This window comes from Eumetopias jubatus, unplaced genomic scaffold (genome assembly GCF_037043125.1).
Source record: "Eumetopias jubatus isolate StellerSeaLion01/CBP00866 unplaced genomic scaffold, mEumJub1_p1.0 scaffold_10, whole genome shotgun sequence".
NCBI lineage: Eukaryota > Metazoa > Chordata > Mammalia > Carnivora > Otariidae > Eumetopias > Eumetopias jubatus.
The window spans coordinates 59,937,519-59,961,057 of NW_028274816.1; the positions used below are offsets into that span (position 1 = coordinate 59,937,519).

General features: G+C 42.5%; 2 protein-coding genes across 2 annotated transcripts; one reads left to right on the top strand and one right to left on the bottom strand.

Annotated features, from left to right (window-relative positions):
- Positions 1-4,093: 4,093 nt before the first annotated feature.
- Positions 4,094-5,038, top strand: VN1R2 (vomeronasal 1 receptor 2). Its single transcript, XM_028095584.2, is given in 1 exon segment — positions 4,094-5,038. A coding segment is annotated over 1 exon segment (945 nt).
- A 15,249-nt stretch (positions 5,039-20,287) lies between these two features.
- On the bottom strand, positions 20,288-21,925 carry LOC148163269 (protein FRG2-like-1). The gene is made up of 4 exons (XM_088027016.1): positions 21,745-21,925; positions 21,394-21,465; positions 21,085-21,162; positions 20,288-20,805 (listed from the first exon to the last, which is right to left on the bottom strand). Exons 1-4 carry the CDS (start codon positions 21,923-21,925, stop codon positions 20,288-20,290), a joined length of 849 nt encoding a protein of 282 aa, XP_087883142.1.
- Between the last annotated feature and the right edge of the window lie 1,614 nt (positions 21,926-23,539).

Here is a 23,539-nt window from a genome sequence, read left to right on the forward strand (position 1 = left end):
TCACTAATCTAATAGTCTGTTCATAAATAAACATCTCATAAGGATAGCTATACTCGTTTTGTTTCTTTCCTACAGTTTTTGTCGCTATTATTTGTTATTCTATAAGGTTTTTGTAGTAACATCGCTAGTTTGAAAAACTGATGGTATCTATATCAGGATCAAACTAAATTTATAAACTAGCTTAAGGAAAATTGACCTTTTTACAATATTGAGTTTTTCTACCCCAGAACATGTTGTAAATTTACATTCATTTATTTTTACTTTCATATATTTCAGGAATGTTTTATAGTTTTCCTCATATAGGCTTTACACATTTTTGTTATATTTATTCCTGGTTAGTATATTTCATTTTATGTTACTATGTTTTGTAATTGCAGGCTCTCCCATTGTAACTTGTAAATGATTGTTGAAGCCTATGTACAGGGGTGCCTGGGTGGCTCAGTCAGTAGATGGTGTGACTCTTGATCTTGGGGTCGTGAGCTCAAGCCCCATGTTGGGTATAGAGGTTACTTAAAAATAAAATAGCAATAACAATATATATACAAAAATAAAATAACAATATATCCTATTAGCTTACTGAATTATTTTTCTTAATAGATTTTCTATCAGTTCTTTGTGTTTCCAGATATATACTTGTATTGTCTGCAAACATAGTTTTACGTCTTTGTTTCTAATTCCTATGCCATTTTAAATTGCCCTGGCTAAACCTCCAACTCAATGATAAATGAATGGAACAATGATAAGTAAATAGAACACACTAGCTTTTTTAGTGTGGTTTCTGGCCTTAGTGGAATATCTCTAGTGTGTTTCCCTGAGAGCAAGATGAACACTTTCTTTTATCAAGTTGGGAAAGATCCATCAATTCCCAATTTTGAGTGTTTTAATTTAATATCCGTACATGTTGAATTCTCCCAAATAATGTTTTTGTAACTACAAGTAAGATTTCTTGATTTCTCTTAATAAATATGATGAACAATATTAATGAATTTTCTAATAGTGAATCATTCTTGAATTCCAGATATAAATTCTACTTGGTCATCATATGTTATTTGTGTATTATTTTTCAGGGGTTTTGGCAATATTTATTTTAGATGGTACCATCTGTAGGCTGATGTGAGATCTTTCTGTGGTATTCTTTCTGGTACAAACTTTAGGATGTTTTAGTATCAGAATTTTATTTGACATGTAGAGATAATTTGGACATTTTACTTCTTCTGTAATGTTCTTGAAATGAGTAAGTAGCATTGGCTTATCTGCTACTTAAAAGAATGGAAGAATCTGGGGACACCTGGGTGCCTCAGTCAGTTAAGCATTTGACTCTTGATCTCAGCTCAGGTCTTGATCTTAGGGTTGTGAGTTCAAGCCCTACGTTTGGCTCCATACTGGGCATGGAGCCTACTTAAAAAAAAGGGGGGGGGGAGAATCTGCTTGCTAATCTGATTCTGGTGCTTTTATTTGTGAGGGACTCCTTATAAATGTCTTCCTTCTCTATGGGTATTGGTCTGTTTAGACTCCCTATGTTACTGAAGGCAATTTTGGTAAGAGATATTTTCCTAGAAAGTGTCCATTTTATTTAGGCTTTCTGGTTAATTGTTTTAAGTTGGGGAAACATGGCAAATATTTTTAAATCTCACTTATTGACATCATGTTCTTTCTTTTGCATTGATTGAAAATTTTAAAAATTTATTGTACTTATTAAAAATCTTAAAAATAGAAAATCCTTCTTGGGTCATTTGTAAGATTCTTTCTCTCTGCCCATAAGTTAAATGATGGTGGTACTCAGAGGTCTGAGGATTAACAAAGAATTAGACTGGGGTAAAAGAAGTTCTCAGGGAAGCACAGAATCCCATGAGGCACCTGTGCTTCTCTGGTGGGCTTTCATGGCTCAGACCTCAGCATTTCCTCCTTCCATGTGAGACCCTGTCTGCTTCCAGGAATAATGGAAAAGGAAGAGTCTCTCTCAAACACTTCAGTGGACCTTTGGATATGCTCATTAGAAACTTCTAATAGATCCTGGTAATTGAAAAGTTTTTCAGAACTGTTCCCCAAGTGTGAACTGTCACTGTCACTACAGGTGACATGATGATTACATTTCTTTGGGGAGGTGAGGTCACAGAATCCCTAACCCATATCTCAGGGTCTGGCTTCCTCCCGTCCACACATGCTTTGGCTGCTACTTTACACCCGGCTCACAGTCCTGGCAGCAGGAAGGAGTCTGTGAGTATCTCCTAGTTTAGTCCGAGACTAGAGTCTCGAAGGTTAGGAGATGCAGCTGGAATCTGGGTAAGAGCAGGTCTGGGAAAGCAGTCCTGAGGCACAGGCTGGGCTTGTGGAGAGAGACCACTAAGTCAATGCATGACTGCTGCTAATGTAATTTAACAATATCCTCCTTTAAAGGGGTTCTTGGTGTTTGATCCAAGTGCTTTTGGAGTCTGAATTTTAAGATCCTTCAAGATTGTAACTTCAGAATTAGTCTGCTATTCAGTACAGTGTGCGAGAGTCACAGGGACATTTTCAGGAGCAATACTGTGATTTCTGTAAAGGCATGTACATATGATAACAAATATGATGGAACGAATTAAATTACCTGATTCACAGCAGAAGAAGTGTGACTGGGAATTGCTGAAATTTATTCTTCTGTAACTTGAGTGTGACGAGCTTAGTGGAGACAGTAAATGTGTCTCTACGGAAAATATCTGTGGCCTATTGTTCTGTGAGACAGTTTTCTTCCCTGAAATTAAGAAAGGTCCCTTAAGAAAAGTTAATTAACATCATAATAGAGGGTTGCAAAGAGCAAAAACTTAAGGACTTTATATTTTAATTTAATTTTAAAATAAGGAATTAATTTAAAAATATCTCATCAGAAAAAAAAATTTTAAGGTTCAAATGTTTCTTGCTGTATTTTCTCTGGTTTAAAATCATTTCAGGGGCACCTGGGTGGCTCATTTGGTTGAGCGTCCGACTCCTGACGTTGGCTCAGGTTGTGGTCTCAGGGTCCTGGGATCCAGCCCCGCGACAGGCTCCCTCCTCAGAGGGGAGTCTGCTTGTCTCCCTGTCTCTCTGCTCCTCCCCTGCTCACACTCTCTCCCTCTCTCTGAAATAAGTAAATAAATCTTTTAAAAAGCCATTTCAATATTATTACCAGCTCACTATTCACCTCTCTTGCTTTTCAGTTATTAAATGCTCAAGGTTCCAAGTCTTCAAATTCCATTTTGCATGTTTGTATTGTATTTTAATGGCTTTTCCGAATCAAATATCAGTTTGAGTTTCAGTGTGTTTATTCTAAAATAATAAACATACAGTGATGTGATCTTTATGGGATTAATTTATTTCCTGCCCTGATATGCTTTATCACTATTTATGTTTCATGTCCCATATTTTAGCAGTAGTTTTGTGCAATAATTTCTCTTATGGGTGCCATTGTATTTTTGGTTCAGGCAAAAAATGAAATGAGTTTTTCTGCTGCCATCTTAACATTTGTCTACATTAAAATAAATCAAATTGGCTCATATAAAATTACTCAGTGCATCTATAATTTATTAGGGCCTCTGAATCCTCACTCCTTAGTTATATTGGTTATAAAAGAAATACTTAGACAAAAATGGGAAACTATCAAACCAAGTTTATATAGTAAAATAAATTTAAAATATGAGGTGTGTGTGTGCACGCGCACCCATAGCTAGGTACTTAGCATAGTATAGTATAGTAGTAAAACACTAATGTCGTTGCACCTAGGCTACCCAGGTTCAAATCCTGATTCTACTGCTATCTAGATGAGTCACTTTACTGCCCATGGTTAAATTCTCCTCGCCTATAAAATGAGAGTTATATTAGTTCCTTACTCATAGGGTTGTGAATTTTAAATAAGTTAGAATAGGTAGAGCATTAATAACAGACATTTTAAGTGCTATAAAAAGAAACACACAAAATGGGAAATCTCTTAATAAAAGAATATATTTTAGATATTAATTTTCAGGGGGAAGGAAAGGTAAGTGGAGATTTTATTTCCTGTGAAAATGCAGCCCAAAACTCATGTTTTCATGCAGAACCCTCTGCCTGCGAATTTGAATATTGAGTTCTGGAGAATGACAGAATGGCCTCGGTGGATTCGAATATAGGAATGATCTTGCTATTCCAGATAGTCGTTGGAATCCTGGGGAATTTCTCACTCTTACATCATTACACAGCCCTTCACTTCAGGGGATGCAAGCCAAGATCCACAAATTTGATTCTCAGGCACCTGACCGTAGCTAACTCCTTGGTCATTCTCTCTAGAGGAGTCCCAGAGACCATGGCAGCTTTAGGGTTGAAACGTTTCACCAATTATTATGAATGCTACATTCTTTTATATGTTCACAGAGTAGCCAGAGGTGTGTCCATTTGTTCCACCTGCCTCTTGAGTGTCTTCCAGGCTATCGTGATCCGCCCTGGGAACTCCAGGTGGGTAGAGCTTAAAGTGAAAGCTCCAAAGTACATTGGCTCCTCCAGTACCCTGTGCTGGGTGCTCCACATGGGGGTAAATATGTTTTTTCCTATTTATATGACCGGTAAATGGAACAACAAAAATATTACAAAGAAAAGAGGTTTGGGATATTGTTCTTCACAGCATCGTGCCAAGATCGCAGACTCAGTGTATGCAGCAGTGACATCTTTCCATGACAGTTTGGGTTTGGGACTCATGACCTTGGCCAGCAGCTCCATGGTTTTCCTCCTTTACAGGCACAAGCGGAGGGTCCAACACATCCGTAGGAACAGTCTCTCCCCCAGACCCTCCCCTGAGTCCAGAGCCACTCAAAACATCCTTGTTTTGGTGGCTACTTTTGTATCATTTTTTGCCCTCTCCTCCATCATTTATGTTTACCTGGCTCTCTTTGATGATTCCAGTTGGTGGCTGATGAACGCCGCTGTACTAATCACTGCATGTTTTCCAACCATTAGTCCCTTTGTTCTCATGAGCCATGACCCCAGTATATCCAGGCTCTACTGTGTCTACTGTGGAAGAAATACATAATTCCCTCATCTCATCGAAGAAATATGAATTGCCCTCCTTTTCAGTCGTGGATGCACTCAGACCTCAAAGCATGTTAAGAACAATTATGAACCAGTTTCATTGCAGAGAGAGGGGTGAGCAAGACAGACTGACAATGGCCTAATATGAAATAGTAAATAACAACAGCAGGGTACATGAACTCTTCTGTAATTAACATGTGTGTACTTAGATAGTTGTATTTTTATTAACAGTTACAGTGTAGAAGTTAAGATTCCACAGAACAGTCCTGAAGTAATGTGAAGATACTGGAAATATCTTTGAATGTGTAACTTTCAAATTGAGATATATTAAAATTTCCCAAGATGTACCTGAGCTTGGAACTGTAAAGACAGTCAAATAAGAGGGAATAGCATGTGGGTAGTCTTTCCAGAAACTAGGGATGGGAGCGGTGGTCCTGATTTGTGATGCAAATGGCCTGGGATGAAGCTGGAGGGAAAAATCAGGTTTTACTTATTGCTGGCTCTGGAGGCTGTGTTGCAAATATTGTGCTTTATATCCTAAGAGAAACTGGGGACATTTGAAATATGATAACGCTAATGGAGAAAGATGAGCATATTAAAATATTTTCAGGTCAACATTTGAAGAATAAACCGCAGGGGACAAAGAGGAACATAGGAAGATGTGTCAGTTGAATTTTACAAAGGGTGCAGGTGGGAGGCAGCCAGTAAACAGATTGGGTGTGTAGGAAACGATTGAATGGACTTTGGGGATGTTTAGAAGGTAGATTGTTCTGTGTTAAATCTTGGTGGCAGTTGGCTATGTTGGCGAAAAAGACATTTCAAGATAGACTTCTGCTTTTCCAACTTGAGGATACAAGAGGTTACAAAGGAGCATTTCACCAAGCTTGGGGCAGTAGATAAGTAGCAATCTGAAGCTGGAAGATGTGAATATATTTTGTTTAACGAGGAGTATTATCCCTTTTGAAATCCCCACCGGAGCAAAACGGACACCTTTGAAAGGAAAAATAAAAGGGTATTAACTCAAACATAGAAATACTTTAGGGCGGGGAGCCTGGGTAGCTCAGTCGTTAAGCCTCTGCCTTTGGCTTGGGTCATGATCCCAGGGTTCTGGGATCAAGCCCCCGAGTCGGGCTCCCTGCTCAGCGGGAAGCCTGCTTCTTCCTCTCCCACTCCCCCTGCTTGTGTTCCCTCTCTCACTGTCTCTCTCTCTCTCTGTCAAATAAATAAAAATTTTTTTTAATTTTTTATTGTTATGTTAATCACCATACATTACATCATTAGTTTTTGATATACTGTTCCATGATTCATTGCTTGTGCATAACACCCAGTGCTCCACGCAGAACGTGCCCTCTTTAATACCCATCACCAGGCTGGGGCGCCTGGGTGGCTCAGTTGGTTAGGCGACTGCCTTCGGCTCAGGTCATGATCCTGGAGTCCCGGGATCGAGTCCCACATCGGGCTCCCTGCTCAGCAGGGAGTCTGCTTCTCCCTCTGACCCTCCCTCCTCTCATGCTATCTCTCATTCTCTCTCTCTTGAATAAATAAATAAAATCTTTTAAAAAAACAAAAAAAACAAAATACCCATCACCAGGCTAACCCATCCACCCACCCCCTCCCCTCTAGAACCCTCAGTTTGTTTTTAAGAGTCCATCATCTCTTATGATTCGTCTCCCCCTCTGACTTACTCCCCTTCATTCTTCCCCTCCTGCTATCTGCTTCTTTTTTTTCCTTAACATGTATTGCATTATTTGTTTCAGAGGTACAGATCTGTGACTCAACAGTCTTGCACAATTCACAGTGCTCGCCATAGCACATACCCTCCCCAATGTCTATCACCCAGCCACCCCATCCCTCCCACCCCACCCCTACTCCAGCAACCCTCAGTTTGTTTCCTGAGATTAAGAATTCCTCCTATCAGTGAGGTCATATGATACATGTCTTTCTCTGATTGACTTATTTCACTCAGCATAACACCCTCCAGTTCCATCCACGTCGTTGCAAATGGCAAGAGCTCATTCCTTTTGACGGCTGCATAATATTCCATTGTGTATATACACCACATCTTCTTTATCCATTCATCTGTCAATGGACATCTCGGCTCTTTCCACAGTTTGGCTATTGTGGGCATTGCTGCTATAAACATTGGGGTGCACATACCCCTTCCGGTCCCTACATTTGTATCTTTGGGGTAAATACCCAGTAGCGCAATTGCTGGATTGTATGGTAGCTCTATTTTCAACTGTTTGAGGAACCTCCAACTGTTTTCCAGAGCGGCTGCACCAGCTGGCACTCCCAACCAACAGGGTAGGAGGGTTCCCCTTTCTCCACATCCCCACCAACATCTGTCATTTCCTGACTTGTTAATTTTAGCCAATCTGATTGGTGTGAGGTGGTATCTCATTAAGGTTTTGATTTGGATTTCCCTGATGCCAAGCGATGTTGAGCACTTTTTCATGTGTCTGTTGGCCTTTTGGATGTCTTCTTTGGAAAAATGTCCGTTCATGTCTTCTGCCCATTTCTTGATTGGATTATTTGTTCTTTGGGTGTTGAGTTTGATAAGTTCTTTATAGATTTTGGATACTAGCCCTTTATCTGATATGTCATTTGCAAATATTTTCTCCCATTCTGTCGGTTGTCTTTTGGTTTTGTGGACTGTTTCTTTTGCTGTGCAAAAGCTTTTTATCTTGATGAAGTCCCAATAGTTCATTTTTGCCCTTGCTTCCCTTGCCTTTGGCGATGTTTCTAGGAAGAAGTTGCTGCGGCTGAGGTCGAAGAGGTTGTTGCCTGTGCTCTCCTTTAGGATTTTGATGGACTCCTGTCTCACGTTTAGGTCTTTCAACCATTTGGAGTCTATTTTTATGTGTGGTGTAAGGAAATGGTCCACTTTCATTCTTCTGCCTGGGGCTGTCCAATTAACCCAACACTGTTTGTTGAAGAGACTGTCTTTTTTCCATTGGACATTCTTTCCTGCTTTGTCAAAGATAAGTTGACCATAGAGTTGAGGGTCCATTTGTGGGCTCTCTATTCTATTCCATTGATCTATGTGTCTGTTTTTGTGCCAGTACCATACTGTCTTGATGATGACAGCTTTGTAATACAGCTGGAAGTCCGGAATTGTGATGTCACCAGCTTTGCTTTTCTTTTTCAACATTCCTCTGGCTATTCGGGGTCTCTTCTGGTTCCATACAAATTTTAGGATTATTTGTTCCATTTCTTTGAAAAAAGTGGATGGTATTTTGATGGGGATTGCACTGAATGTGTAGATCGCTCTAGGTAGCATTGACATCTTCACAATGTTTGTTCTTCCAATCCATGAGCATGGAACATTTTTCCATTTCTTTGTGTCTTCCTCAATTTCTTTCGTGAGTATTTTATAGTTTTCTGAGTACAGATCCTTGGTCTCTTTGGTTAAATTTATTCCTAGGTATCTTATGGTTTTGGATGCAATTGTAAATGGGATCGACTCCTTAATATCTCTCTCTTCTGTCTTCTTGTTGGTGTATAGGAATGCCACTGATATCTGTGCATTGATTTTATATCCTGCCACTTTACTGAATTCCTATATGAGTTCTAGCAGTTTTGGGCTGGGCTCTTTTCGGTTTTCCACATACAGTATCATATCATCTGCAAAGAGTGAGAGTTTGACTTCCTCTTTGCCGATTTGGATGCCTTTGATTTCTTTTTGTTGTCTGATTGCTGTGGCTAGGACTTCTAATGCTATGTTGAATAGCAGTGGTGAGAGTGGACATCCCTGCCGCGTTCCTGACCTTAGGGGGAAAGCTCTCAGCTTTTCCCCATTGAGAATGATATTCTCTGTAGGTTTTTCATAGATGGCTTTTATGATCTTGAGGTATGTACCCTCTATCCCTATACTCTGAAGAGTTTTGATCAAGAAACAATGCTGTACTTTGTCAAATGCTTTTTCTGCATCTATTGAGAGGATCATATGATTCTTGTTCTTTCTTTTGTTAATGTATTGTATCACGTTGATTTATTTGCGGATGTTGACCCAGCCTTGCAGCCCAGGGATAAATCCCACTTGGTTATGGTGAATAATCGTTTGAATGTACTGTTGGATCCTATTGGCTAGTATTTTGGTGAGAATTTTTGCATGTATGTTCATCAGGGATATTGGTCTGTAATTCTCCTTTTTGATGGGGTCTTTGTCTGGCTTTGGGATCAAGGTAATGCTGGCCTCATAAAATGAGTTTGGAAGTTTTCCTTCCATTTCTATTTTTTGGAACAGTTTCAGGAGAATAGGTATTAATTCTTCTTTAAATGTTTGGTAGAATTCCCCTGGGAAGCCATCTGGCCCTAGGCTTTTGTTTGTTGGGAGACTTGTGATGACCGCTTCAATTTCCTTAGTGGTTATAGGTCTGTTCAGGTTTTCTATTTCTTCCTGGTTCAGTTTTGCTAGTTTATACATCTCTAGGAATGCATCCATTTCTTCCAGGTTATCTAATTTGCTGGCATAGAGTTGCTCATAATATGTTCTTATAATTGTTTGTATTTCTTTGGTGTTGGTTGTGATCTTTCCTCTTTCATTCATGATTTTGTTGATTTGGGTCATTTCTCTTTTCTTTTGGATAAGTCTGGCCAGGGGTTTATCTATCTTGTTGATTCTTTCAAAGAACCAGCTCCTAGTTTCGCTGATCTGTTCTACTGTTCTTTTGGTTTCTAGTTCATGGATTTCTGCTCTGATCTTTATTATTTCTCTTCTCCTGCTGGGTTTAGGCTTTATTTGCCGTTTTTTCTCTAGCTCCTTTAGGTGTAGGGTTAGGTTGTGTATTTGAGACCTTTCTTGTTTCTTGAGAAAGGCTTGTATTGCTATATACTTTCCTCTCAGGACTGCCTTTGCTGTATCCCAAAGCTTTTGAACAGTTGTGTTTTCATTTTCATTGGTTTCCATGAATTTTTTAAATTCTTCTTTAATTTCCTGGTTGACCCATTCATTCTTTAGTAGGATGCTCTTTAGCCTCCATGTATTTGAGTTGTTTCTGACTTTCCTCTTGTGATTGAGTTCTAGTTTCAAAGCATTGTGGTCTGAAAATATGCAGGGAATAATCCCAATCTTTTGGTACCGGTTGAGACCTGATTTGTGACCTGGGATGTGATCTATTCTGGGGAATGTTCCATGGGCACTAGAGAAGAATGTGTATTCCGTTGCTTTGGGATGGAATGTTCTGAATATGTCTGTGAAGTCCATTTTGTCCAATGTGTCATTTAAAGTCTTTATTTCCTTGTTGATCTTTTGCTTAGATGATCTGTCCATTTCAGTGAGGGGGGTGTTAAAGTCCCCCAGTATTGTATTTTTGTCAATGTATTTCTTTGCTTTTGTTATTAATTGCCTTATATAATTGGCTGCTCCCATGTTAGGGGCATAGATATTTACAATTGTTAGATCTTATTCTTGGATAGACCCTTTAAGTAGGATATAGTGTCCTTCCTCATCTCTTATTACAGTCTTTGTTTTAAAATCTGATTTGTCTGATATAAGGATGGCCACCCCAGCTTTCTTTTGGTATCCATTAGTATGGTAAATGGTTTTCCACCCCTTCACTTTCAATGGGGGGGGTGTCTTTGGGTCTAAAATGAGTCTCTTGAAGACAGCATATCGATGGGTCTTGTTTTTTAATCCAATCTGATAGCCTGTGTCTTTTGATTGGGGCATTTAGCCCATTTACATTCAGGGTAATTATTGAAAGATATGAATTTAGTGCCATTGTATTGCCTGTAAGGTGACTGTTACTGTAGATTGTCTGTGTTCCTTTCTGATCTATGCTGCTTTTAGGCTCTCTCTTTGCTTAGAGGACCCCTTTCAATATTTCTCAGAGGGCTGGTTTCGTGTTTGCGAATTCCTTTAGTTTTTGTTTGTCCTGGAAGATTTTTATCTCTCCTTCTATTTTCAATGACAGCCTAGCTGGATATAGTATTCTTGGCTGCATATTTTTCTCGTTTAGTGCTCTGAAGATATCATGCCTGTACTTTCTGGCCTGCCAGGTCTCTGTGGATGGGTCTGTTGCCAATCTAATGTTTCTACCATTATAGGTTACATATCTCTTCTCCCAAGCTGCTTTCAGGATTTTCTCTTTGTCTCTGAGAATTGTAAGTTTTACTATTAGATATCGGGGTGTTTACCTATTTTTATTGATTTTGAGAGGGGTTCTCTGTGCCTCCTGGATTTTGATGCCTGTTTCCTTCCCCACATTAGGGAAGTTCTCTGCTATAATTTGCTCCAATATACCTTCTGCCCCCCTCTCTCTTTCTTCTTCTTCTGGGATCCCAATTATTCTAATGTTGTTTCATCTTATCGTATCACTTATCTCTCGATTTCTGCCCTCATGATCCAATAGTTGTTTATCTCTCTTTTCTCAGCTTCTTTATTTTCCATCATTTGGTCTTCTATGTCACTGATTCTCTCTTCTGCGTCATTTATCCTAGCAGTTAGTGCCCCCATTTTTTATTGCACCTCATTAATAGCCTTTTTGATTTCGACTTGGTTAGATTTTAGTTCTTTTATTTCTCCAGAAAGGGTTTCTCTAATAACTTCCATGCTTTTTTCAAGCCCAGCTAATATCTTTAAAATCATGATTCTGAACTCTAGGTCCAAAGTTGCACTAATGTCCGTCTTGAGTAGGTCCCTGGCAGACGGTACTACCTCTTGTTCTTTTTGTTAAGGTGATTTTTTTCGTCTTGTCATTTTGTCCAGAGGAGAATAGATGAATGAGAGAACAAAATGCTAACAGGTTAACAACGTCCCCAGAAAATATACTCTAAACAAATCAGAAAAGACCTGAAACCAGGGGAAAAGAAAGGGAAAGAAAGAAAACAGAGAGGAAAAAAAGAAAAAGATAAAAACAAACAAAGACAGAAGAAAACAAAAAAAAAAAACAGAATATGATCAAATATGATCAGGCTGGTACATAGATCAGTGCCACACACTAGATTTTGGGCGTATTTTGGTCTGTTAGAAGAAAGTGCCTCCTAAAATTTTAAAGAAAGAAAGACATATATGTACAAAATAAGGGTTGATACGATGAAGGGATGGAATATGACTGTAAAAATGAAAATTATAAAAAATTTTTAAAAAGGAATTGATCAGAAGGTGTTTGAAAAAATAAAGAAGAGGATTTAAAAAAAAAAGGAAAGAAAGGAAAAAAAGGGGAGAGAATGTGATCAGGCAGGAGACTGGAAAAAAGCCATACACTAGAGATTTAGGGTATATTTTGATATGTTAGAAGAAACTGTATCTCAAAATTTTTTAAAGAGAGAACAACTTATATATATATATATATGCCAAAAATAAAGGTAACTACTATGAAGGGATAGAATATGACTCTAAAAATGAAAAAAAATGTTTTTTTAAAAAAAGGGATTGATAAGATGTTGGTTGGGAAAGGGAAAAAGAAAAATTCAAAGAAAAAAACAGTTAAAAGAATTAACTTTGAAAGACTAATGAATCATGGTAAAAAAGCCATGAATTCTATGTGCAGTATTCCCCTAGCGCTGGAGTTCTCCCGTTCTCCTTGATCGGTAAACTTGGTCTTGGCTTGCTGGCTGTTCGTGCTGATCTTCTGGGGGAGGGGCCTGTTGCCGTGGTTCCCAAATGTCTTTCCCGGAGGCGGAATTGCCCCGCCCTTGTCGGTCCGGGCTAAGCAAGCTGCTCGGGTTTGCTCTCGGGAGCTTTTGTTCCCTGCAAGCTCTCGGTACAGCTTTGGAGGACCAGGGTGTAAATGGTGGCCTCCCAATCTCCGCCCGGAGGAGCCGAGAACTCGGGGTCCCGCTCCTCAGTGCGCCCCCAGAGAAAAGCAGTCACTCCCGTGTCCCCGGTCTCCAGCCGCACTCCGTGCTCACCCGGCCTGTGACCGAGCGTTTCTATCTCCGGCACCCGACCCCATGTGGAGTCTCCAAACCCAGCAGATCCCTGCGGTGTGCTCCCGCGCCGCTCCTCCCGGGGGAGGAAGGGGAGTCTCCCCGGTTCTGCTGCTTGTTGGGTCCCTGCTGGAGGAGCAGTGGCCCGACTGGGCCGCGGATCACAGTTTATGGCAACCCTGAGCTGAGAGCCCGTGTCTCGGCTCCGTCTCTGCAGCCGGCTTCCCCGCTCCGATCCCTGGGAGCTCTGCCGCACTCAGGCACCCCCGGTCTTTCTGTGACCCCGAGGGTCCTGAGACCACACTGTCCCGGGAGGATTCCACCCCCCGCTTAGCCACTGCAGCGACGTCCCTCAGCGGAGCCGGCTTCTAAAAGGTCCGATTTTGTGCTCCGCGGCTCTAGCACTTGCCAGAAGCGGCCACGGAGGCCCCCTCCCCCGCCGTCTATCCTCCCGAATATCACCTCGGATTCACGTCTCCGCACGTCCTACCTTCCAGAAAGTGGTCGCTTCTCTGTTCAGAGAGTTGTCGCTACTCTCCTCTTCGATCTCCTGTTGCGTTCGTAGGTGTTCAGAATGGTTTGATCCCTATCCAGCTGAATTCCTAGGACCAGACGAAATCCAGGTCTCCTACTCCTCCGCCATCTTGCTCTGCCCATCCCAAAAATCTTTTTTTAAAAAAAGGAAAGAAATACTTTAGGGGCACCTGGCTGGCTCAGGGGGTAGAGCGTGTGACTCTTAATCTCGGGATCGTGAGTTCAAGCCCCACATTGGGTGTAGAGATTACTTAAAAATAAAATCTTTTGGGGCTCCTGGGTGGCTCAGATGGTTAAGGGTCTGCCTTCAGCTCAGGTCATGATCCCAGGGTCCTGGGATCGAGTCCCGCATCGGGCTCCCTGCTCAGTGCAGAGCCTGCTTCTCCCTCTCCCTCTGCCATTTCCTCTGCTTGTGCTCTCTGGCTCTATCTCTCTGTCAAATAAATAAATAAAATCTTAAAAAAAAATAAAATCTTTTAAAAAAGAAATACTTTAATATAATTCTGTTATTAAATCATAAACATTTGCAATTTTTTAAAGTAAACATTTTATTTTGGAATAACTTTAGATTTGCCGGAAGTTTGTAAAGATAACACTGAGTTCCAAAATATCTCTCACCCAGTACGCCAAATGTTACCATCTTAACTTTACCATGGTTCATTTGTCAAAACTAAGGAACCAACATTGGTATGTTACTATTGCCTAAACTCCAGACTTTAGTTACATTTCAGTTGTTTTAACACTGTCATTTTTCTCTATCAGGATCCAATCCAGGACGTCACATTATATGTAGTCATCTGTCTTCCCCAGTCTCTTCTGCTCTGTGACATTTTCTCAGACTTTCCTTGTTTATCATGACAGATTTGAGGAGTACTGGTCCCATACCTTTTAGAATGCCTCTAAAGTTGAATTTGTCTGAAGTGTTTCTCATGGATAGACTGGGTTTATGGGTTTTTGAGAAGAATATCACATCTCATCACAGCATCTGGCCTGAGAGGTTCATGCAGTTAACAGAAGTTATCTTGAATGATGTTAATCTTGATCAGTTAGTAAAGGTAGTATTTACCAGGCTTCTCTACTGTAAAATTACTCTGCATGCCTTTCCATACTCTATTCTTTGGGAGACTCTAAGCACAGCCCACAGTCAAGTGTGGAGTGGGGGGAGGGAGGGAGGGTGCTTGAGGGTGGGGGTGGGGTGTTGAGTTAAGCACCACCTCCTGGAGGGCAAAGTAGCCCCATGTATTATTTGCCATTCTTCTGTGTGGAAGCTGTGTCACTTCTCCCTTGTTTATTTGTTTCTTCAACTCATTTATACGTATTTTATACTTTGTGCTATAATTCAATGCTATGTAATTTATTTTGTTGCCTAAATTGCTCCAGCTTTGGTCATTGGGAGCCATGGTATAATAAAATATATATATGTATACACATGTACATCTGGTCTTTGTCTCAGGTTCCTGGCTCAGAGCTCCAAAAAGCTTTGAGATTTTCTGAGTGGTAGGAGTGTCTGTATTATATTAAGGAGGCAACTGTGGGCAGGGGTTCCCCACATAGCTTCAGAACAGGGGACTGAAGACCTCTGAAAGACCAACTACATGATTGGATTGGAACACTCAGCTGCCCAACCTCTGGGGAGGGGAAGGAGGCTGACTGGAGATTGAGTTCAGTCATACAGTCAGTGATTTAACCAACCATGCTTAGGTAATGAGACCTTAATTTAAAAATCTGGAGAAGCTCCAGGGAGCTTCTTGGTGGGGAACAGAAGCTACTATGTGGGCAACCCTCCCAGATCTTGCTCTACGGATGCCTTCATTTGGCTCTTTATTGCTGTCCTTTATAATAAAATGATGTCAAATGACAAAACTAAAACCATTTAGTAACGAGTTTGCTGTCTTTTATTCAAGGGAAGACAACCCTTGATCTGGGAGAGGACAGAGCCTCACAAGGGTGGAGCGCTCTTCCTGAGGGATTTGGGGTGAGAGTGAGTTTTAGAAGAGGCAGTGCAGAAACGGGCATGACTGACCAGAAAGTCAGGGATTTCCTTATAGAGCCAGCAGGCACTGTTTTCCATGGTAAGGTCAGCTAGCTGAAGGTGAGTTGGAGGATTGTCATTGGTGTATGTTAGGTTTCCTTGCAGCATGTTTGACGTAAGTAAGAGCAGTCTGACTTAGGTTTAGATTTGTGATGCGGGTCGGGCTACTGGGGTGGCCTCTGTTTTAGGGGTCCCGATATACAAAATAACTTTATCGAGGATCATCATATGTACAGTACTTGCCCGAGTTCTGTGAGTCTTCCCAGCAAATATCCAGCCAGAGGGGATTGTGAGAAGCCTTAAATTTGTAGCTGGCTGGCAGATGCCCGGTTTAGGAATGCCTGCCTTATAGGTGGTGACTTGTGACTGGGAGCAGTCTCGGGAAGGACCTTGCCCTTAACTTGTGTGGTCTGTACTAAGCAAAGAATGTCAGATTATGTGGAATTGCAGGACACCCACTTGGTATCAGAGAATTGTTGACAGGGTGCAGTGTGGGAGTCCTTTCAGGTTTCGCTACTGTGTCCCTTTGCTATGTCCCCAGTTTTTTTTCTTTTCCCCCAATATTTTATTTATTTGAGAGAGAGTAAGAGTGTGCGCATGAGCGCATGAGCAGGGGAGGGGCAGAGAGAGAAGCAGGCTCCCCGCTGAGCGGGGAGCCCAGTGCGGGGCTCATCCCAGGACCCTGAGATCATGACCTGAGCAGAAGGCAGAGGCTTAATCACTTAACCAACTGACCACCCAGGCGGTCCCCAGTTCTTTGTTTTTTGAGCACTTCTTTACTCTTACATTTTGTCACTGCAAGATGCTCCAGGCTCATCTTGTATTTTCCCTGCTCCTGCCATAGAGTCAGCTGTATCTCCAAGGAGCCTTTGATTAGAGAACAGTGTTAGATACAAGATGTGGGTGCTGGGTGTTCTCCTTTCTCCTGGCATTTCATTGCTTTTAGGCCCTCTGAGTAGACCGACCTATGAAATCTCTTTACATCTATAGTTCTCTTTATCTACCCATCTACTTGTGTCCCTACCGCTAAATGTGTGTTCATATGTCCCTGACTCTGATCCAGGACTTCAGGGTTCACTTTAGCCTTCCCCCCTTGCTTTTCTGTACCTATCTGCATCCATCCAGTATTATGGCACGACATGCCTTTGAAGAGTTTTGCATCCTCCACACTCCCATGCTCTCTGCACACCACCTCTGTCCGCCTCCCTGCTCTGTCAACACACCTGCAACTTGCCAACTCTGCCCCAGCAATGCTCACGGCACTTTAAAATATTGCACGTGGTGTCATCTTTGTGGGTTGTGGCAGGGATGGAAGGAGTGAAAAAGGTGGAAAGTGCTCCTCTCCCCCCATCTTCAGGCATCCAAGGTCAGGAGAGTCCTGTATTCTCCCACATATGAGCACGTTATTGAGATACACATGTGCACGCTGACGACGAATGTGATCACATACCTGGGACTGGGAACGTGGATGTAGGGGCAAGGGTGTGTAAATGTGAGTGTATGCTTGTCTTTGATGAATGTGTGCGTGAGTGTGAGTTTGCTGTGGAGTGTTTGTGAGTGTGTATACCTGTGTGCGGGTATATGGCTGTGCATTTGAGTGTATGTTGTACGTATGCATGGGTGTTTGCATCTATGTGTAATGTTTGTGTATTTGTGTGTCTGGGAACTAAGGGTTGTCCACCACTATGGCTGTAATCTCTGACTTGGGTATCGGAGTATTTGATAGTGGGCATGGACCAAATTGTGTGTTTGTGTGTAGGGAAAACAAATGATTGCTTTGAACTCGGGTTTCTTAATTAATTATAAAAGGAATCAGAGCCGATTACTGAAAACTCAGCAAAAATATAGCTGTGGAAGGATGTGGTAACCACCCAATGCTATTTAAATGAGTATTGGCTCATATGAGAGTTAAAGGAATGATAGAATCTGCCCATTTTTAACCATCTGATCCTGGGGCGCCTGAGTGGCTTAGTCAGTTAAGAGTCTGCCTTCGGCTCAGGTCATGATCCCAGGGTCCTGGGATCTAGTCATGTGTCAGGCTCCCTGCTCTGTGGGGAGCCTGCTTCTCCCTCTGCCTCTCTCTCTCATAAATAAACACATAAAATCTTAAAAAAAATAACCATCTGATCCTGGTGCTTTCATTTCTGAGGGTCTCATAAACTTCTCCCTTTTGGTAGGTATTACTCTGTTTAGACTTTCTGTTACCACTAGGAAGATCAATATTGGCAAAGCATATTTTCCTAACAAATTTCCATATCATCTACACTTTCAAATATATCGGCAGATAAGTCCAGTGATTCCTAATGTAAATTATCATCTGCATATTCTTTTTTTAAGATTTTATTCATTTATTTATTTGAGAGAGAGAGAGAAAGAGAGCACATGAGAGGGGGGACGGTCAGAGGGAGAAGCGGACTCCCCGCTGAGCCGGGAGCCCGATGCAGCACTCAATCCCGGGACTCCGGGATCATGACCTGAGCCGAAGGCAGCCGCTTAACCAACTGAGTCGCCCAGGCGCCCCTCATCTGCATATTCTTCTCTTTGTGATTATAACTGCAAATCCTTTTGGGGCACTTTATCTGATTTCATTTCTATGCTTATAACTTAAATGATATGGCATCTCAATGGTCTGAATATTAGAACTCTATTTGGGGTAGAATTTCTCAGCAGAGCAGAGAATCCAGGAAAAGTCAGGTGTTTCACTAACAGTCCCTCAACTATCAGACCTCAGCATTTCCTACCGTCCCCCTGAACACTTGTCTACCTCCGGGGCTTGTGGAAAAGAGAAAGCCTCTCCCAAACATTTGAGAGATGCTAACTGGGAATTTGTAATTCTTTTTTGGCAAGTAGCAATTGGGGGGAAATAAAAGTTTTCCAATGGTATTCTCAGTTCCCCAAGCCTGACCTCTCACTGCAGTTCTGAGGGGAGGGGAGGTCACAGAACCACACGCCCATATCTTAGGACCTGGCTGCCTCTCTCCCGCGTGTCCTGGCTGCCATGACCTTCACGGATCTCACTGTCCTGGCAGCAGGAGGGAGTCAGTGTGTATTTTCTATTTCAATTTAATAGGCAGAGTCTGTATTGAAAAGAGGTTTTTTTGTTTTTTGTTTTTGTTTTGTTTTTTTTTGGCCATGTGGTTATATTTTTCGTTGTTATAGGATGCGAAGAGTAAATCAATTTCTTACCTTTGTGATGGTAATATCAAGTTCCCAAACCCCAAGCAGGAATGATGCCATCCCCAATATTTTCTTGCTTATTAATTTTCTCAAATACTTTGGTCTATTTTTGAATTTTTATCTCTACTGACCTGTCTTATTCAAGAAACAACATGTTTCAGAGAGTTAGCTAGCCTTTTTTCCCCTTTTTTCTTTATTCTTCAGAACACTTAACATGAGATCTGCCCTCTTAATGGATTTTTAAGTGTACAATACATTGATAACTATATGTGTAATATTATACAGATCTCTGGAGCTTATTCATCTTGCTTAACTAAAACTTTATCCTGATTTTTTTTCTTTTTCAGTTTTCTTGCCTATCCTTATTTGTATTTTCATCTGTAGGATTTTTTTTTTGCAATAACCTGCCTAGCTCCAATGAGTAACTGATGGACCAAATTAAATTTGTGTAATTAGTTTAGGGATTGATGTTTGATAATATGGAATTTTCACTGGTGTGATTTTATATTTGTTGATGTCTACTTTCGTGTATTTCAGAAATTTTAGTCAGTTTCTCATATACATTTGATACATTTTTATTGATTTCTGATATTTTGTTGTATTACTATTTTAAAATTTTATTTTTTGATCCTTTTGTAATTGCATCCTCAATCCCCAAATATAATTTGCAAATTGTCATTTTTGTACGTATGCAGTCATTTGTTTTATATAATTTGAAGCCATGTCATGGGTTCAAATTGATTTGTAATATATTATCATTGAATTGCCCCATTCATTAGGATGATTAACTACTATCCCCTGCCTACAATAAGAGCTTCTAGGTGGAGGAAAGTCAAGGTGGAAATGTAGTAGAGATGAAAAGAAAACAGCCTCCTAACCCACACCTGCCATAAAACAAACTCCATCCGGATAAGTAGAATACATGAGAAGTATTAATTTTTATTTCATCACATGTAATATGGAAATTATGAGCCAAATATAAGACAATACCCAAAAATGTTTATTTGCCTTACAGAAAATTATATACATTTATATGATGAAAGACTCTGTGATCCCAGTATAAAATACAAATAGGAAACTATATAAAATAAAATATATAAAATATGACTATCTACATTAGTTTTAATATCCTCTCATAAATAGGATAACTTGAAATCTATAAAATAGAAGAAAATTTAAAATTAGGCATATAATATGAGACAGCTGTAAGAATAAATACATATGGTCAATAACATTAATACATCTTGGCTCAGGTTTTATGATTTCGTCAAACTGAACAATGCAGCCATCTCTCCCCACCCAATGCTACCCCAGGCCTGTGGCCGCAGTCCTGCAGGTGGGAGGCCGAAGACTTACAGCCTTTTCAGGGTCAAAGGGGAGCATATAAGTATGCTTACTTCGCTACATGTTCTCATTATAAAATAACGCTGGGCTGTCCCAAGATACTCAAAATACACGAAAATGTCTAACATGAAATGTAAACCTCCTTATCTCCCCCATTCTGAGTCCATGTTGGGAGTACCTCTCCTCGGACCACCCCAGGTTCCTCTATCACTTATTGACACAGTGTGTCTAAAACAAGCCCTGCTGGTTTTGGGGGAAGACTGAGCCGTAGCAGGGTTTTGTTCTCACCCCCGGAGCTGCGCGCGGGGTGAGACGGGCCTAAGCCAGCTCGGGCAGCCCAGCTCGGCCCCGGGGAGGGGCGGGCCCGTATCCCTCCCCCGGGGAGCCCCGGGCTTCTCCACCCCCAGCGGGAGCCCCGGGGCCCGGCAGCGGGCCTGGGACGAGCCAGCTCTCGGCCGGGAAGACGTAGGCCGCCTGGTTGGCCATGGCGTAGACGGTCTGCAAGGCCGCGTACAGAGGTCCCCAGAGCTCCCCGAGCCCCGAGCGCTGCTCCCAGGTCAGCGGGGAGTGCTCCTGCTGCTCGCACGCCTGAGCGACGTCCTGATAGATGGCCTCAGACAGGGAGCGCAGGGTGGTCACCAGCCTCTTCCGAAGAGGCGGCGGCGGGTGTCCGGGGGACCTGTACCTGCTCCGCCGGCTGCGCCCGCCGCGCTGCGCCCACCGTCTCCTGGGGCGGGCATCCGCGGTCTCCTCGCTCTCGCTGCCGTGGTCCTCGTCCGGCGCCCTCCGTTTCTTCTTCCCCGGAGTCACACTGCGCTCATCTGCTAGACAGGCCCCTGCCGAGGAAGCACGTGGGTGAACCACCTGCCAGATGGATTCCCAGGGACCCCCCCCCCCCACTCCCTCGGGCGAACTCCACCTGTCTCCTACTCCGCCCCGGCCCGTCCTTTGATGGGATGAGGCGCCGCCAGGCCCATCCAAGGTCCCCAAATGCTCCCTGGATTCCAGAGTCTCCTAACTCGCTTCAGCAACTCAACAGCCCCATCCGTGCCCACGCCCTGCATGTTTCACCTGCTTTTCTGTCGCACACCTCCGGGCCCAGGGCAAGAGCCTACCTGCTCCATCACAGGTGCTGTCGCTGGAACTGATTTTCCTCTTCCTGGAGCCCTCCGAACTGGAGCAGCCTTCCGATTCTGTGGATAAAGAGAGTCTTGTGACTGCCTCCAACAGGACACCCTCAACACCCCAGTCCATCCTGGACACACAAGGACACACAAGGACCAAAGCTGGCTACCAAAACTAGGTTCCCAACTGTTCCTAGATTCCAGGATCTGCAAGGGGGCCACAGAGCTCCCAGTTCCCTGACCGGGGAGACATAGTTACCCTATGTCCCGTCCCTCTTCCCCAGGAATATAAACTCTTACCTGATCCAGAGATGCCGCTGTCTCTTTTGAGCTCAGTTTCCTTGGAATTCTCATTGGTCTTGGGCTCTGACCCTGGAGGAAAAGGGAGTTTAGGTGCCTGGCCTCCCTCGAAGCCCACAGAACTCCCTAGTCCATCCCTGATCTGACTTTGTGGACAGTTCTATCAACTGAGGTTGTTCGGCCAGTGTCAAAGGTAGACCAGAGCAATCTGGTTCCAGGGGATCGTTGCCGTATTTCTCAAAGACCCCTTGAGGCCTGGATGACATTTCCTATCACCTGTCTCAAAAAAAACCCTGACCCCTACCCCCCCCCCACCTCCAGCCTCCATACACAAACTGCCCAGATCCCTACCTTGCCTCTGGGTGCAGCTCTCTCTTAACGGGGAAGAGAATGTCTCCTCTTTTCCTTCGAGTGGTTTCTCTGCCACATCTGAGCCCCTTTCTTTAAAGGAATTCTGTTGGCAGGGCGGCTGGTCAGTGGGGTGTCGCACGGAGGGGCTGCGCGAGTCTGAGCCTTCAGTTCCCGAGTCCATCTTGAAGCCCACAGCGACGATCCACTCTCTGCAACGCTCAGACTTCTAAGTGTGGGCTGGATTCTAGGACCCGCCTTTTATGGGCCCCTCGCAGGGCGTGGTTCACTCCTATTGGCTGGAAAAATTCCATCTTCCTCCACTCATCAGAACCTGGGCTGGTGTGAGGGAAGGGATGTTGGTGGCTGTGTTTCCAGGGCGGAGCCCCACACAGCTAAGGGGAGACTTTTGCAGGGTCCTGTCATGGTGTCAAAAAGCGGGACAGCAAAGGCAGGGGGCAGAGGGGCCAGAAAGCAGGGGACTCCTCCCTATCTTACTTCTGGCCCAACTCCCACCCACAACTGTTTATGACCCTGCGAGATTTCTGTTGCTTCTTCCACCGTGAAATGAGAAGTGAGTGCTGCCCAAGGAAGGGTACAAGGATTACGTAGGCTCATCAGAAGGGTTTCTTTCGTATCAACGAAAACATGTTTTCAGTATTTTTCTCACTGATAATTTCATTATGAGTCACAGGAAAATCAGACCTTAAAAAAAAATGTCTACCAGACCCATTACTCAAGTGGAGTATTTCTCTCCCGGGTTCCCATTCTTGGCAAAAGAGAGCAGGAACTCGGCCCTGGATCTTTAAGGACTGGATGTCTCTGTAGGTAAATTTACAAGTCAATCTTACCCATGAGTACATCTGACATAATCTTTATATAAAAATGAAGCCAGCATGAACTAAAAATAATTAATGGTGAAGATAGTTTCCCAATATTGATTTATTTTCTTTAAAGCTTTTAATATGAAAATTTCAAGCATTCACACAATTAAAGAAAATAAAGTCAATCTCTATTTACCCTTAAGATCACTTCAAGATATGTCAGCGTTTTGCCAGTCTTGTATCATCCACTCTAAACTCTTCCTTTGGGATGGGGGTTGGGTGGGAAATGGAGCTGGAATACTTTGATGGAATCCTAGAATTCTGTATTTCTCTAATAAACAAGTTATGAGCCATAAGATTCATCTCTAATAAATAATTATTCAAGTATATAAAAGACAATAAAAAGGGCACCCGGGTCTCTCAGTTGGTTAAGCATCTGCCTTCGGCTCCGGTCATGATCCCAGAGTCCTGGGACCGAGTCCTGCATCTGGCTCCCTGCTCAGCGGGGATTCTGATTCTCCCTCTGCCCCTCCCCCTGCTCGTGCTCTCTCTCCTTCTTTCTCAAGTAAATAAATAAAATCTTTTTTAAAAAGATAATAAAAAAGACTCCCAGGCTATCACAACACAAAATTATTTTTTTAATTTATTTTTTATTTTAAAGATTTTATTTCTTTTTTTTTTAAGATTTTTATTTACTTATTAATGAGACATGGGGAGAGAGAGAGAGAGAGGCAGAGGGAGAAGCAGGCTCCCAAGGAGCAGGGAGCCCAATGCGGGGCTCGATCCCAGGACTCCAGGATCATGACCTGAGCCGAAGGCAGACGCTTAACCATCTGAGCCACCCAGGTGCAATAAAGATTTTATTTCTAAGTTATCTCTGCCCCCAATGTGGGGCTCGAACTTACAACCCTGAGATCAAGAGTCACATGCTCTACTGACTGAGCCAGCCAGGTGCTCCTATTTTTAAATTGCTT

Coding starts and splice junctions, on each gene's coding strand:
- LOC148163269 (XM_088027016.1), bottom strand. CDS start 21,925: ATGGACTCGGGAACTGAAGGCTCAGACTCGCGCAGCCCCTCCGTGCGA. Junction 21,163..21,393: donor CAGCGGCATCTCTGGATCAG/GTAAGAGTTTAT, acceptor CTTTATCCACAG/AATCGGAAGGCTGCTCCAGT. Junction 20,806..21,084: donor CAGCACCTGTGATGGAGCAG/GTAGGCTCTTGC, acceptor CTTCCTCGGCAG/GGGCCTGTCTAGCAGATGAG.